The sequence below is a fragment of the Otolemur garnettii genome, unplaced genomic scaffold (assembly GCF_000181295.1).
Source record: "Otolemur garnettii isolate 467f Iridium unplaced genomic scaffold, OtoGar3 scaffold00202, whole genome shotgun sequence".
Taxonomy (NCBI): Eukaryota; Metazoa; Chordata; class Mammalia; order Primates; family Galagidae; genus Otolemur; species Otolemur garnettii.
The window spans coordinates 1748750-1761091 of NW_003852597.1; the positions used below are offsets into that span (position 1 = coordinate 1748750).

The window sequence follows — 12342 nt, forward strand, 5'->3', positions numbered from 1 at the left end:
GCCTCCGCGGCCCCCGCCTCCAGCGCACCGGCACCCGCCGCGCGCAGCTCAGAGGTCCGCCCAGGCCCGGGGCCCATCCAGGCCACTAAAGAGGCTCCGAACCTGGCAGGGGCGCGGAGGCGTAGGAAATTGGCCAGGTCCATCCAACGGGTTGTCAGAGAGAGGGTATGGAACGGTCAAACTTCTGAGTGCGGTGAGGGGCTGAGTTGGAGCGTGAACTCAGCTAAGGGAGGGGGCCCAGAGGTTGGGCCAACTCAAGCAGCAGCTTAGAAATTTGTCAACTAATGGGGGGGGGGGGCGTGATTGAAGGTTGGTCAGCAGAGAGGGGGCTGCTGAGTGGGCAGGACCCTTTTAAGACATGGACTGGAAGTGGCCGCGGTTTCCAGGGTAACAGTTTGGGTAAGAGGGGAAAAAAACCCCACGAGATCGGACAGAAGTAGGAGCTGGACAAGCCCCTTGAACAGAGTAGAGATCAGAGCAGAGGTTGCTGGAAAGGGATGGGGGCTGGGACAGTAATTTACTGCTAGCGAGGCTGAGGCACAGGAATGGGCCCCCCAAACTCACAGGGATAGGGGGTGATGATGTCTGAGGGTAGAGCCAGGTAAGTACATGTGGTTTGACAATTTGGGCCTACCGGAGAGAGTGCAGAATGCTGAGGACAGGAGGCTAGGAGGACTCCAGGCAAACATACCCATTTCCCTGGACTCCCTTGTCCCCTTCAACGAAGATACTTAGGAACTATGTAACCCTCTCCAGCACCCTTACTTCCCTACCCAGGAGCCACCTCTGTCCAGAGCAGAGATGTGTACAGAGTCAGAAAGTTAGAAGAGATTAGTACTAAGTTGAGGAGCAAAGGCCCATTTACACTTCCTCCGTGAAAGGTGGCGCAAGTGGGCAACAAAAGCTACACTGACCCAGACAAATAACACATTTATTTCACAAACAGTGGGAAGATGGGTTGGGGTGGAGGTGGGGGACAAAGGTGCACAATCGCGCACACAGTTGCCATCAGTGGCCCATTCCCCACACTGAAGATTCAGTCTGGACTGTAGTGCCTCCAAGTCTGCAGGCATCAAGTGGTGAGTACAAGGAACACCAAGCCCCTGAAAGGCTAAGGGGCACAGCTCCAGCTGTCCCAGGAAAACCAGCAATAAATAAGATTGAAGCTCAGCCTCACCCACACAGATTTAGTCACCCATCTTCACTCTGGAGGTCTGCAAAAAAAATAAATAAATAAATAAAATAGGAGAAATCAGGCAGGGACAGATAAATAATGGATAAGATAGAAATAAATGACAGAGAAGAGACCTGGCAAACCCATGGGTAGATGGACAGACCACAACAAATGGATGACCAACCAGATGGACATACACATGATGGATACACACAGATTAACAGGGATAGTCAGATAACCACAGAGTCGGAGTGTAGGACAGATGGAAAGAAGTATAATCTGGACAAAGCCATTCACCAAGAGTCACACTCAGACCCTCAGGCTGACCCTTAGTTACAAACCCATATACCGTCAGGCAGGAAACATATATTTCAGATATGCTTTCCTACTGAGAGGATTGTCACAGAGACACACACAGGCTCTGACAGTTAAACACACAAAGACAGACTAATACAGACAAAATCCCAACTTAGTCTAAACCACAAAGAAATACAGAGACAGGAAGAGAATGGCAGAAAAACAGAATGATACAAGAGACTAAATGAGAGCTGAACACCTACAAAGCTTTAGAGAAAGGAACAGGATGATTGTCAGTGACATCAGATCAGAGACAAAAACAAACTGAAAGCCTCAAAAAGAGAACTAGAAAATAGGAATGAGACAGTGGAAGCTCTTGGGCGGTTCTATGGTTTTAAGTAGAGATGAGGAGCTCTTCAGCTTCTTTTATAAGGAGGATAAAGGTAGGTTGAAGACAAGAATACAGAGGCCCCGAAGGGGTATTTGGCACCTGAAGAATTGCGACGATGACCCCAAAGAGGCCGATGGCGCTGCCAAAGATCTCCACGATAAGAATCTTTACAAAGAGGCTGGGGTTCTGAGCATCAGCCAGGGCGGCACCGCTGCCCACGATGCCCACGCAGACTCCACAGAAGAGGTTGGAAAGGCCCACTGTGAGACCAGCCCCAAACATGGAGTAGCCTGGGAGGATAGAGAGGGGCACCCTGAGCCCCAGTCAGGCATAGGGAAAAATGAAAACAAGGACCAATGTGGGCTAATAGGGATAATGCCCACCCCAAATCCACTAAGCAGGACAAAGTAGGTGAAAGCATATCAAAACATGAAGTCCAAGGTGGAAGGCAAGAGGGCTTTTTACCTTCACATACACCCACCTACCTACCTGCATGGTAGTTCCGATGGCCAATGGCTTGGGGGTCAGTGGCACTGAAAGGCTGAGGGAGGCAGAAAAGTAAACAGAAACCACCTCTTATGCACCTTCCCATCTCTAAGTAATGTGTAGAAAACATTGGAATGGGTGACCACCTCCACCCTGGTCTCCCATACCTCAGCCATGTTGCTAATGACAATTGCCATAATGATGCCGTAGATGGCCACAGCTTCACAGAAGATGATGCTGGTAGTGGCAGAGGTGGGGGTAGGGGGTGGAGAGGAGAGGGGAAAAGAGATGAGAAAGAAACCAATCTTCCTCCCCAGAAAATCCCTTCTACTAACATCCCATCTCACCAGGCGGCTTGGCAGAAGCAGCATGTCATTTCAAACACACAAGTAGCTCTAATCACAGCTGGTTCCGACAACTTCCCAAGGGCCCCTACACTTACCTGACCAGGTTCTTGGTCTTGATTCTGGGGGCCTTTACCCCTCCCCCAATGATGGATGAGCCAGTAATATAGATGCCCCTGGTGAAAGGGTAAGAAACTGATGAGCAGAACCCAACTGTCACTGCCCCCAGGATGACTAAGAACCCAGTGACACCACCTGCCATGACTCAGTCCCTGACCCCAGTCCCACCACCCCAACACTCACCAAGCTGCCCCAACCACAGACAGGGAGATAGCTAGGCCGATGCCCAGATTTGACCACATGAAGGGTGAAGTCTCAGTCAGGAACCTGGTGTGGAGACAGGATAAAAAGTAACTCAACCCTGGCAGGGAAGAGAGGCACAAAATTCTTAGCCTCCCACCTCTCCTATACCCCCACGAGTTCTGGGTCCGCAACAATAAACTTCACATCTTCCAAAGGTCCACGTTCTCAGGCAGCTGGGGGTGGCATGAGGGAGGGGCTCAGACCAGGGAAGAGGGAAGGCTGCAGAGACGAAGCTCCTGGGGGAATTCTCTCCCTGCCCTCCCTCCCTTACCATGCCACATCAAAGCGGAAGCCCAAGTCAAAAATGGTGTAGCAGATTCCTGCAGCAGTCAGAAAAAAAACGGGGTTAGGCACTCTCTAGGGAGGAGCTCCCCAACCCAGAGAAGCAGCAGCTGCCCAGGTGAAGGGTCACCTCCCTAAACATTTGCTGAATCAAGGGAGAGCCTCAAAACAGCCCCCAGATGCAAGTACAGCTGTCCATATAGATTTCTCTGCTCAGGTCTCCATCTTCTGACACTCCTTCAATAACGTACCTCCCCCAACGACACCACCTCCCAGAGCAAGATCCTCCACATGCACGCTACCGACAAGCCTCAATACCGTGGAGGAAAGAAGGGAACAAACGCTTCGGCCAGGCCCCACCAGATCCCGCCAGCTCAGTACGAGCTGCTGTTTACTCAACAAGCCGTGGGTGGGGGAGGGCAAAACTACCACGAAAAGAGGAACTGGAGCAGCCGGCTTGTGACCCAAGCAGGCCGGTCAGCAGCAAGAAAAGGGACAACAGCAGAGTAGAGGAGATGGTGACAGTGACAGAAAGGGCCTGGTACTGCCCCCACCATCCTCCGCCCGCGCCCTTCCTCAAGCAGGTGGAGGTCTAGGTCTCCTCCGTCTGAGTCGGAGACTCAACAGTCGTGAGGCCAGTCTCGAAGCTGGGGGTACAAAGCCCGCTTTGGAACTCAGTATTCCCTGCACATCACTTCCCCCGCCTGGCTCCAGCTCGGCTTCACACTGCCCCCCGCCCGCCAGGACCCCGCCTCACCCACGACGAGCACGCAAGCCCAGAAGGCTACGAAGACCCCGGAGTAGAGCAGCGCTAGCCCGGTCATGGCGGCAACGACGGCGGGGGTCGGAGCGGTGGGGCCAGAGCTAACACCGCGTCCCTGCGTCCACTGTCCGCCCCGCAGGCTGTCGTCCCGCCCCGCAGCGTCACCTGACTCGCCCACGTGACTCGCTTGCACCACGTGACCCCACGCCCGGTCCCGCGCAGACCCACAGTCTGTCTAAACGTGGCGACGCCGGAACTGTGCGCGCTAAGGATAGTGGTAGTTGTAGTCGGGCGTCTCCGCAGAGGCTCCGGCTTCTTCCTTGCTAAGTACGTTGACTTCTGCCCAGTCATCCCACCTCAGCCTAGCCCCGCCGGCCCAGCTTTATTCCAGAGCCTGCTTGCAGTCCTTCCTACTTCAGCTTGCGATCACTGCTACTCCCGCTGGCCTCTTAGGGTCCCACCCAGTTCGGGGCGGGCGCTGTGCTCTCTTCCATTCGCAGCTGGATCCCGTTTTCTTCAAGCCCCATAGGTTGCTTGGCTAACATCTACTGGTCCTCAGAAGTCATTCTTCCAGGAATTCCTCCCTAACCCAGTGGCAGGGTATTATGACTGCCTTGGGTTCCTAGATGCCTTTGCAATCCTTATAAAATTTAAGAGCCACATACACCCAGGCTGGCAGGTTCGAATCCGGCCCGGGCCAGCTAAAACAATAATGACAACTGCAACAAAAAAAGCCGGGCGTTGTGGTGGACGCCTGTAGTCCCAGCTACTTGGGAGGCTGAGGCAAGAGAATCGCTTAAGCCCAAGAGTTTGAGGTAGCTATGAGCTGTGAAGCCACTGCATTCTATTGAGGGCGACACAATGAAACTGTCAAAAAAAAAAAAAAAAAACATTTAAGAGCGCATCACTCCCCCTGTTTAAATGGCCCACTGGCTACCATTTCATTAAGAATAAAAGCCAAAGTCTTTACAATGGCCTACTAGGCTTCAACCAATGCAGCTCCCCATCCCCCTTACTTGACTTCTAAATTCACTCCCTCCCTCCTCTGGTCGTTGTGCTGCCCTACTTGCTATTCTTTCAATGTGCTAGCCACAACGCACATGTTCATTTTGCACTTGTTCCCTCTAGGTCACCTAATTATCCATGTGGCGCATTCTGTAATTTTCTTTCAGTCTTTGCTCACCTTCAAAAGGCTTTCCCTGACCATTCTGTTTAATATTGCATTTCCCTACCCCCAAGCACTCCTATCTCTTTCCCAGCTTTATATTTCTCCATGGTATGTACTTATCACTATTTGGCATATTAAGTATTTTGTTAGTCCATCTACCCCCGCCACACACCAACCCCAAGAGTTGAAGCACCATGGTTTCTGTCAGGCTCATTGCTCTATTTCCAGCGCCTGGATCTTCAAAATGGGTCCTCGGTTCATATTTATAGAATACATGATGGTTGGCCACTTTATCCAGATTACCACAAGTCAGTTTACAACCACAGCGATATATATATATGTATACACACACACACACACACACACACACACACACACATATATATATATATCAGGATGAGCAAATGTGGGAAATGAAAAGGGTAGTCTTTTCACTTCATCCTTTTTTTCTTTTTTTTTTTTTTGAGACGGAGCCTCAAGCTATCCCCCTGGGTAGAGTGCCATGGCATCACGCTCACAGCAACCTCCAACTTCTGGGCTCAAGCGAGTCTCCTGCCTCCGCCTTCCAAGTAGCTGGGACTACAGGCGCCCGCCACAACGCCCGGCCATTTTTTGGTTGCAGCCATCATTGTTGTTTGGCAAACCTGGGCTGGGGATTCGAACCCTCCACCTTAGGTGTATGTGGCTGGTGCCTTAGCCGCTTGAGCCACAGGCGCTGAGCCACTTCATCCTTTTTAAAGTTTAGGGTCCAGCAAGCTAACTTTGCCTGAGGCAAAACCATGTTGGTTCATAACCAAATGTCCTTTTCACCCTTTTTCTCCTGACAATTTTTTTTAAGAGAAAGGGTCTCGGGGTGGCGCCTGTGGTTCAAAGGAGTAGGGCGCTGGCCCCATATACAGAGGGTGGCGGGTTCAAACCCGGCCCCAGCCAAACTGCAACAAAAAATAGCCAGGCCTTGTGGTAGGCGCCTGTAGTCTCAGCTACTCTGGAGGCTGAGGCAAGAGAATTGCCTAAGCCTAGGAACTGGAGGTTGCTGTGAGCTGTGATGCCACAGCACTCTACCAAGGGCAATAAAGTGAGACTCTGTCTCTACAAAAAAAAAAAAAAGAGAGAGAGAAAGGGTCTCACTTTTGTCACTAACGCAAGAGTGCAATGGTTCAATCATAGCTCATTGTGACCTTGAATTCTTATGCTCAAAAGATCCTTCTCCCTTAGACTCTTTGGTTGCTAAGACTATGGAGGTGCATCACCATGCTCAGCTAACTTTTTTTTTTTTTTTGAGATGGAGTCTCAGTCTGTTGCTCTAGGCTAGAGTGACCTGGCATTAGCTTTGCTCACAGTAACTGCTGGGCTCAAGCAATCCTCCTGCCTCAGGCTTCCAAGTAGCTGAGACTACAGTCATGCACCACAAGCCCAGCTAATTGTTTTTTTTGTTTTGCAGTTGTGGCTGGGGCTGGGTTTGAACCTGCCACCTCCAGCATATGGGTCCAGCGCCCTACTCCTTTGAGCCACAGGTGCTGCCCAGCCCAGCTAATTTTTCTTTTCTTTTTCTTTTTTTTTTTTTGAGACAGAGCCTCAAGCTGTCATCCTAGGTAGAGTGCTCTCAGCAACCTCCAACTCTTGGGCTCAAGTGAGTCTCCTGCCTCCACCTCCCAAGTAGCTGGGACTACAGGTGCCCACACAAGGCCTATTTTTTTTTTTTTTTTTTTTTTGGTTGCAGCCATCATTGTTGTTTGGCAGGCCCAGTCTGGATTCAAACCCACCAGTTCAGGTGTTATGTGGCTGGCGCTTTAGCCACTTGAGCCACAGGCACCGAGTTGGCTATTTTTGTTGTTGCTGTAAATGTCATTGTTTGGCAAGCCCAGGCTGGTTCCAACCTGCCAGCCCTGGTGTATGTGGCTGGCACCCTAACTGCTGAACTACAGGCGCTGAGCCTGGTGACTGCATTTTTAACTGTCTCTCTAACTAAGATGTGAGGACAGCAATCTGGTTAAATACAATTCATATCTCCATCCACAGGACCTGTGCAGGACCTGTGGTGTTTGATAAATAAAAAGAAACAGAAAGAAAAAGTATCTGGTTTATTTGGGTTTCTGTGATCTTCCTGAAAAATAAATCTGAGTCAGTGTAGACCAGCGTTGTCCAACAAACAGAAATTTCTGCAATTATGGGAATAGCCTAAAGCTATATTGTACCCCCCACCACTACCATGATTAGTGTGACAGAGAAATATGCTTTTTTTTTTTTTTTGAGACAAGAGTCTCACTCTGTTGCCCTGAGTAGTGTATTATGGTGTCATAGCTCACAGCAACCAAAAACTCTTGGGCTCAAGCAATCCTCTTGCCTCAGCCTCCTGAGTAGCTGGGACTACAGGCACCTGCCACAATGTCCAGCTAAGTTTTCTATTTTTAGTAGAGACAGGGTCTCACTCATGCTTAGGTTGGTCCTTAACTCCTGAGCTCCAGGAATCCACCTACTTCAGCCTCCCCAGTGCTAAGATTACAGGAATAAACCACCACGCCTGCCCCAGAAACTGAGCTTTTAATCTTAATTTAAGTTTAAATAGTCACATGTTTCTAGTGGCTACTGTACTAAACAGTGTAAGTCTATACCAGTAGTTCTCAAAAGGGGGTAATTTTGTCCTCAGTGGGGACATATGCCAATGTCTAGAAATATTTCTGATTGTCACAATTGGGGTGCTTCTTTTATTTTTTGAGACAGAGTCTCACTTTGTCATGAGTGCCATGCTGTCATAGCTCACAGCAACCTCAAGCTCCTGAGCTCAAGTGATCCTCTTGCCTCAGCCTCCCGAGTAGCTGGGACTACAGACACCCACCACAACTCCTGGCTATGTTTAGAGACAGGGTCTTACTCTTGCTCAGGCTTGTCTTGAACTCCTGAGCTTAGATGATCCACCTGCCTCAGCCTCCCAGAGTACTTGGATTATAGGCACGAGCCACCACACCCAGCAAAGTTGGGGTGTTCAAATGTCTAGTGGACATAAGCTAGGGATGCTAAGCAGCCTAATATATACAAGACAGCCCCCACAACAAAGAATTATCTGGCCCAAAACATCAATAGTCCCACAGTTGAGAAACCCTAGTCTAGAGCATGTAGTACCAGCCCTTTGACAAAGGCATACCCTCAAGTGCAGACCATGAACTGGGATTGGCCAAAGGTCGTAGGCTGTTCCCAGGTCCAGAAGGCCTCAGCGAAGCCCCAGTCATTTTTTTCATCACCCAAATAATAGGCATTTATTTTTTATTTTATTTATTTATTTTGAGACAGAGTCTCAAGCTGTCACCCTGGGTAGAGTGCTGTGGCAACCTCTAACTCCTAGGCTCAAGTGATTCTCCTGCCTCCACCTCCCAAGTAGCTGGGACTATAGACGCCCGCCACAACGTCTGGCTGTTTTTTGGTTGCAGCCGCCATTGTTTGGCGGTCCAGGCTGGATTTGAACTTGCCACCTCAGGTGTATATGGCTGGCACCTTAGCCGCTTGAGCCACAGGTGCCAAGTCAGCATTTATTAAGCCAATATGTGCTAAGCCTTGTGCCAGAGACAAATCCTATCCCCAGTGAGGGACTGCCTGCCCTCCCCCACCCAGGCTCTTTCCAGGATCCTGCCAAGAGAATAGGAGTTTGGTACAGGAAGCACTAAAGGTACAGGTAGTCCTAGCAGTGACTGATAAGTCTATCTGTGTCTCTGGCCCCACACAGTATCAGCTGCTTCCCTCATCCTCATAGGCGATGGCAATCCCTCGTCTTCCAATCACAGCTTCTGTCACTGGTGTCTGACCCCGGCGGGGCTCCAGCCCCTGCCAACTCCGGGAACTAAGGAATAAAGCTATAAAAGGGAGGGGGTTCAGGCTGAGTGAGCTGAATCTGGAGAAAGAGTTCCGCTGGATGTGGAGATCTGCACACTTACCAGCAGGGCTGCTCTCAATGAGCTCTAGCTGGGGCTGTGGAGTCAGGGCTGAGCATCCAGGATCATTTGACGACTTCCAGGCAGGTGGGGGTCGAAGCTCCCCAGTAATGAGTGACACATCTGGGGTGTCCCACAGCTCTGACTCAGGCGGTGGGAGGGGCACATGGAAGGGAGAGCCTGGAAAGGCGGGAGAAAGAAAATCCATACTGGCCCCCTAACTCTATGCCCCAAGTTTCCAGCTTGGGCAGTGTCCCACCACTCACCAGGTAACAAGTCCGCATAATGTGTGAGGTAGGGAGCCAGGCCTGGAGGTGGCCAGTCAGGGTTGCAGGCAGCCTCCAACTCACAGGGTGCCAATATAGGCCGGAAGAAGCTACCAGAAGGCTGGGGAGCTAGGGTCCCCAGAGGACAAGCTAACAGTACAAAGACATCCACCTCGGGAAAGTTGGCAAGTTTGGCGGGGGTGGGACGCCCCAGGGCCAACACATAGCTACGCTTCCCGGCGGCTTGAGTCAGATTCCGCAAGTGTGCCAGTGCCTCACGGTGCTGGGCCACACCCAGTGTGCCTGCCAGCAGCCCCACTACTCGGGCATCTCTGGCCCTCTCTACCAGATATCGCCTTCGTGCTCTCAGCCTCCCAGCCTGGACACCCTCATCCTGAGTAAGTCCAGTGTCTGGGCAGCAGGAAAAGAAGGGTTGCCCTGGGGCCCATCCCAAGAGCAGCCGGCTCAGGTCTGGGTCGGGGTCAGAGTTGGTCTCAGAGCCCCCCACATAGAAGGCACCATACTCTTCTAGACGCCTCCCTGGGGCCAGAGGGAAACGGCGCCCAAAACACTCCAGGGGCTTAAGCTCTGGACTGAGGGACCCAAGTGACAGAGGAAAAGCTGGGCTGGAGACTAGCAGGTCCAGGTACCGTGGGCGCAGGAGAGTGGCCAAGCCCTCTGGAAGAGAAGGAGGTGGTGTCAGGGTTGGAGCCTGACAAAGCAAGAGCTCCCTCATCCCCGGAAGACTAAATGTGACTCAAAAGACTAGGGCAGGCGTCCTCAAACTACAGCCCACGGGCCACATGCAGCCTGCCTAGGACATTTATCCAGCCCACCGGGTGTTTTTGCCACTGCAGCCTGTCCTGCTTAGCAGCCGACTCTTCCCGGGGCCCACAGTCCAGCCCTCCAACGGTCTGAGGGACAGTGAACTGGCCCCCTGTTTAAAAAGTTTGAGGACCCCTGGACTAGGGTCAAAACCATGAGTTGCTCCACCGAAATGGGGAAATTAAGGCACAAAGCAGTTGGCCCAACCTTCCTATATAAAAAGGCATAACCCCTCACCCAGGGCGTGGGCACAGGCTGGCTCACTCAGCAGCACCACAGGTGCTTTGGGGTCTGGGTTCTGGGCCTCAAAGGCCTTGGCACAGAGCTCCAAGGACACAGAACGTTGACCAAGGACGAAGGCAACTGGCAATAGGCAGGCTGGAGGAGTTAAGCAGGCAGGGCCAAAATGTACAAGAGCCTGAGCTCCAGCTTGCTCAGCGCCCAGCACGTCCACACAGCAGCTGCAGGGGAGATATACCTTCAGTGAGAGGGGTTCTCATCAGGAACAGACTTAATGTCACCAGGGAAATGCAGTTAGTGAAGAAAATGACTTTATGAAAGGAAGACACTATCATTAAAGGGAACATGAGAAGGGTTGCTATCACCATCATCATCAAGAAGAAACACGGCTATTGAAGGGAGACATCATCACAGACATGAACTCCGTCAGGCCTGGGTCCCCAGGCTAGCCCAAGTTCACACCTGCCATAGGCTGTATCACCCAGAATGAACATCTTCGATCCCGTGATCTCCTCCAGTCGTGCGGCCACGGCCCTAGCATCTCCCAGTAGCTGGTCAGGAAACTGCAAGGCCACCTATAAGCATAAACTGTGGAGTCGGGGACAGCGTCTCCTATACTGAGGGCCTCTGCAAAGGAAACCTTCCATTAACCCCACTCAACCTTCAAAGTCCTGGTCCTAAACGGGCACACCGCCCCACGGAGTAGATGGAGGGATATCGACGCGCTGTGGATAAATCCTGATTCTCTCCTCCCATTATCCTCACGAAATTCCCCAATATCCCGATCCTCTGGGCGACTCACCCCCACAGAGGTGAGGTACCCTTCCCTAAGCCTGCCCTCACCCGTTGACACTCCAGGTCCCGGACAAATCCAACGATTCGCTTCAGCTCATACACTCGGTCGAGGTCCTCGGGAGGAGTGAGCAGTCCCGGGACCCCCGCCTCCCGCTGCAGCACCGCCTCTGCAGGGGTGCTGAACGTAGACTCCATGAGACACAGCTTGAGTAGCAGTATGCAACAGGGACCTCCCTGGGGCAGCTTCGGGGCCTGAGTCCTCAAAAGCAGCCCTCAAAAAGTCAGAGTCGTTCTGCAGCGGGAGGGAGAATCACAGTCTGACCACAGCCAGACCCACAGTCCCGCTTCTCCACCACGCAGCAGCGTGCCCGGGAGATTACTTCCGGGTTCCAGAGGCGTGGCTGACTGCAACCTTACCAATCGTAAGCCAGCATCCCTCCGCCGCGGAGAACCAATGCTCCACCCGAGTCTGAGGCCAGCCGGAAGCGCCTTCTAGGCGGGCGCGGAGCCTCGCGGGTGTGGTAGTCCCTACCCACCTCCTGGCGCGGGGTCTTGCGCTCAGCCTGCGCTCAACAACACCGACTCCTTAAAAATAACTACCCCGATTTGAGCACGCGCTATCAGCTGGTCACAGGTGAGCTTTTCATGTGCTCTTTATACTTAGCGAGGTAGCACCGCTTAATTTATAGCTCAACGTCTGGGTTTTAACATGGTGCTTGGTCACCTGCTACTATCTTAGGAACGCCTTTATGCCAGCTTCCTTACCTGCAAAATACTTAATAGGATCGTTGTGAGGGTCAGACACATTTTATGCTTTACAAAGTAGTCCTGGTCATATTACATGCAGTGAAACTGTTATTTATTATCCTCAAAGCAGTCTGACAACCAGCCATATACCGAGTGCTTATTGTTCATCGGGCACTACATTCTTTTTTTTGAGACAGAGCCTCAAGCTGTCCCCCTGGGTAGAGTGCCATGGCATTACAGCTCACAGCAACCTCCAACTCCTGGGCTCAAGCGAGTCT

General features: G+C 51.8%; 2 protein-coding genes across 4 annotated transcripts; both read right to left on the reverse strand.

Moving 5' to 3' along the window:
• Window positions 1–910: 910 nt before the first annotated feature.
• On the reverse strand, window positions 911–4502 carry ATP6V0B (ATPase H+ transporting V0 subunit b). Its single transcript, XM_003801202.2, has 8 exons — window positions 4095–4502; window positions 3327–3375; window positions 2996–3079; window positions 2791–2868; window positions 2516–2585; window positions 2352–2403; window positions 1962–2152; window positions 911–1214 (listed from the first exon to the last, which is right to left on the reverse strand). The coding sequence occupies exons 1-8, from the start codon at window positions 4159–4161 to the stop codon at window positions 1188–1190; spliced, it is 618 nt and encodes a 205-aa protein (XP_003801250.1). The 5' UTR covers window positions 4162–4502; the 3' UTR covers window positions 911–1187.
• Window positions 4503–8715: 4213 nt separating this feature from the next.
• Window positions 8716–11662, reverse strand: DPH2 (DPH2 homolog). Of its 3 annotated transcripts, none has more exons than XM_003801203.3 (6): window positions 11366–11662; window positions 10985–11097; window positions 10520–10743; window positions 9458–10135; window positions 9195–9371; window positions 8716–9113 (listed from the first exon to the last, which is right to left on the reverse strand). In XM_003801203.3, exons 1-6 carry the CDS (start codon window positions 11510–11512, stop codon window positions 8989–8991), a joined length of 1464 nt encoding a protein of 487 aa, XP_003801251.1. In that variant the 5' UTR covers window positions 11513–11662; the 3' UTR covers window positions 8716–8988. The 3 variants fall into 3 exon arrangements, with proteins under 3 accessions (XP_003801251.1, XP_023363514.1, XP_023363515.1); XM_023507746.1 differs by having other exon boundaries at window positions 10985–11149; window positions 11366–11404; XM_023507747.1 differs by lacking the exon at window positions 10520–10743 and having other exon boundaries at window positions 10985–11433.
• Between the last annotated feature and the right edge of the window lie 680 nt (window positions 11663–12342).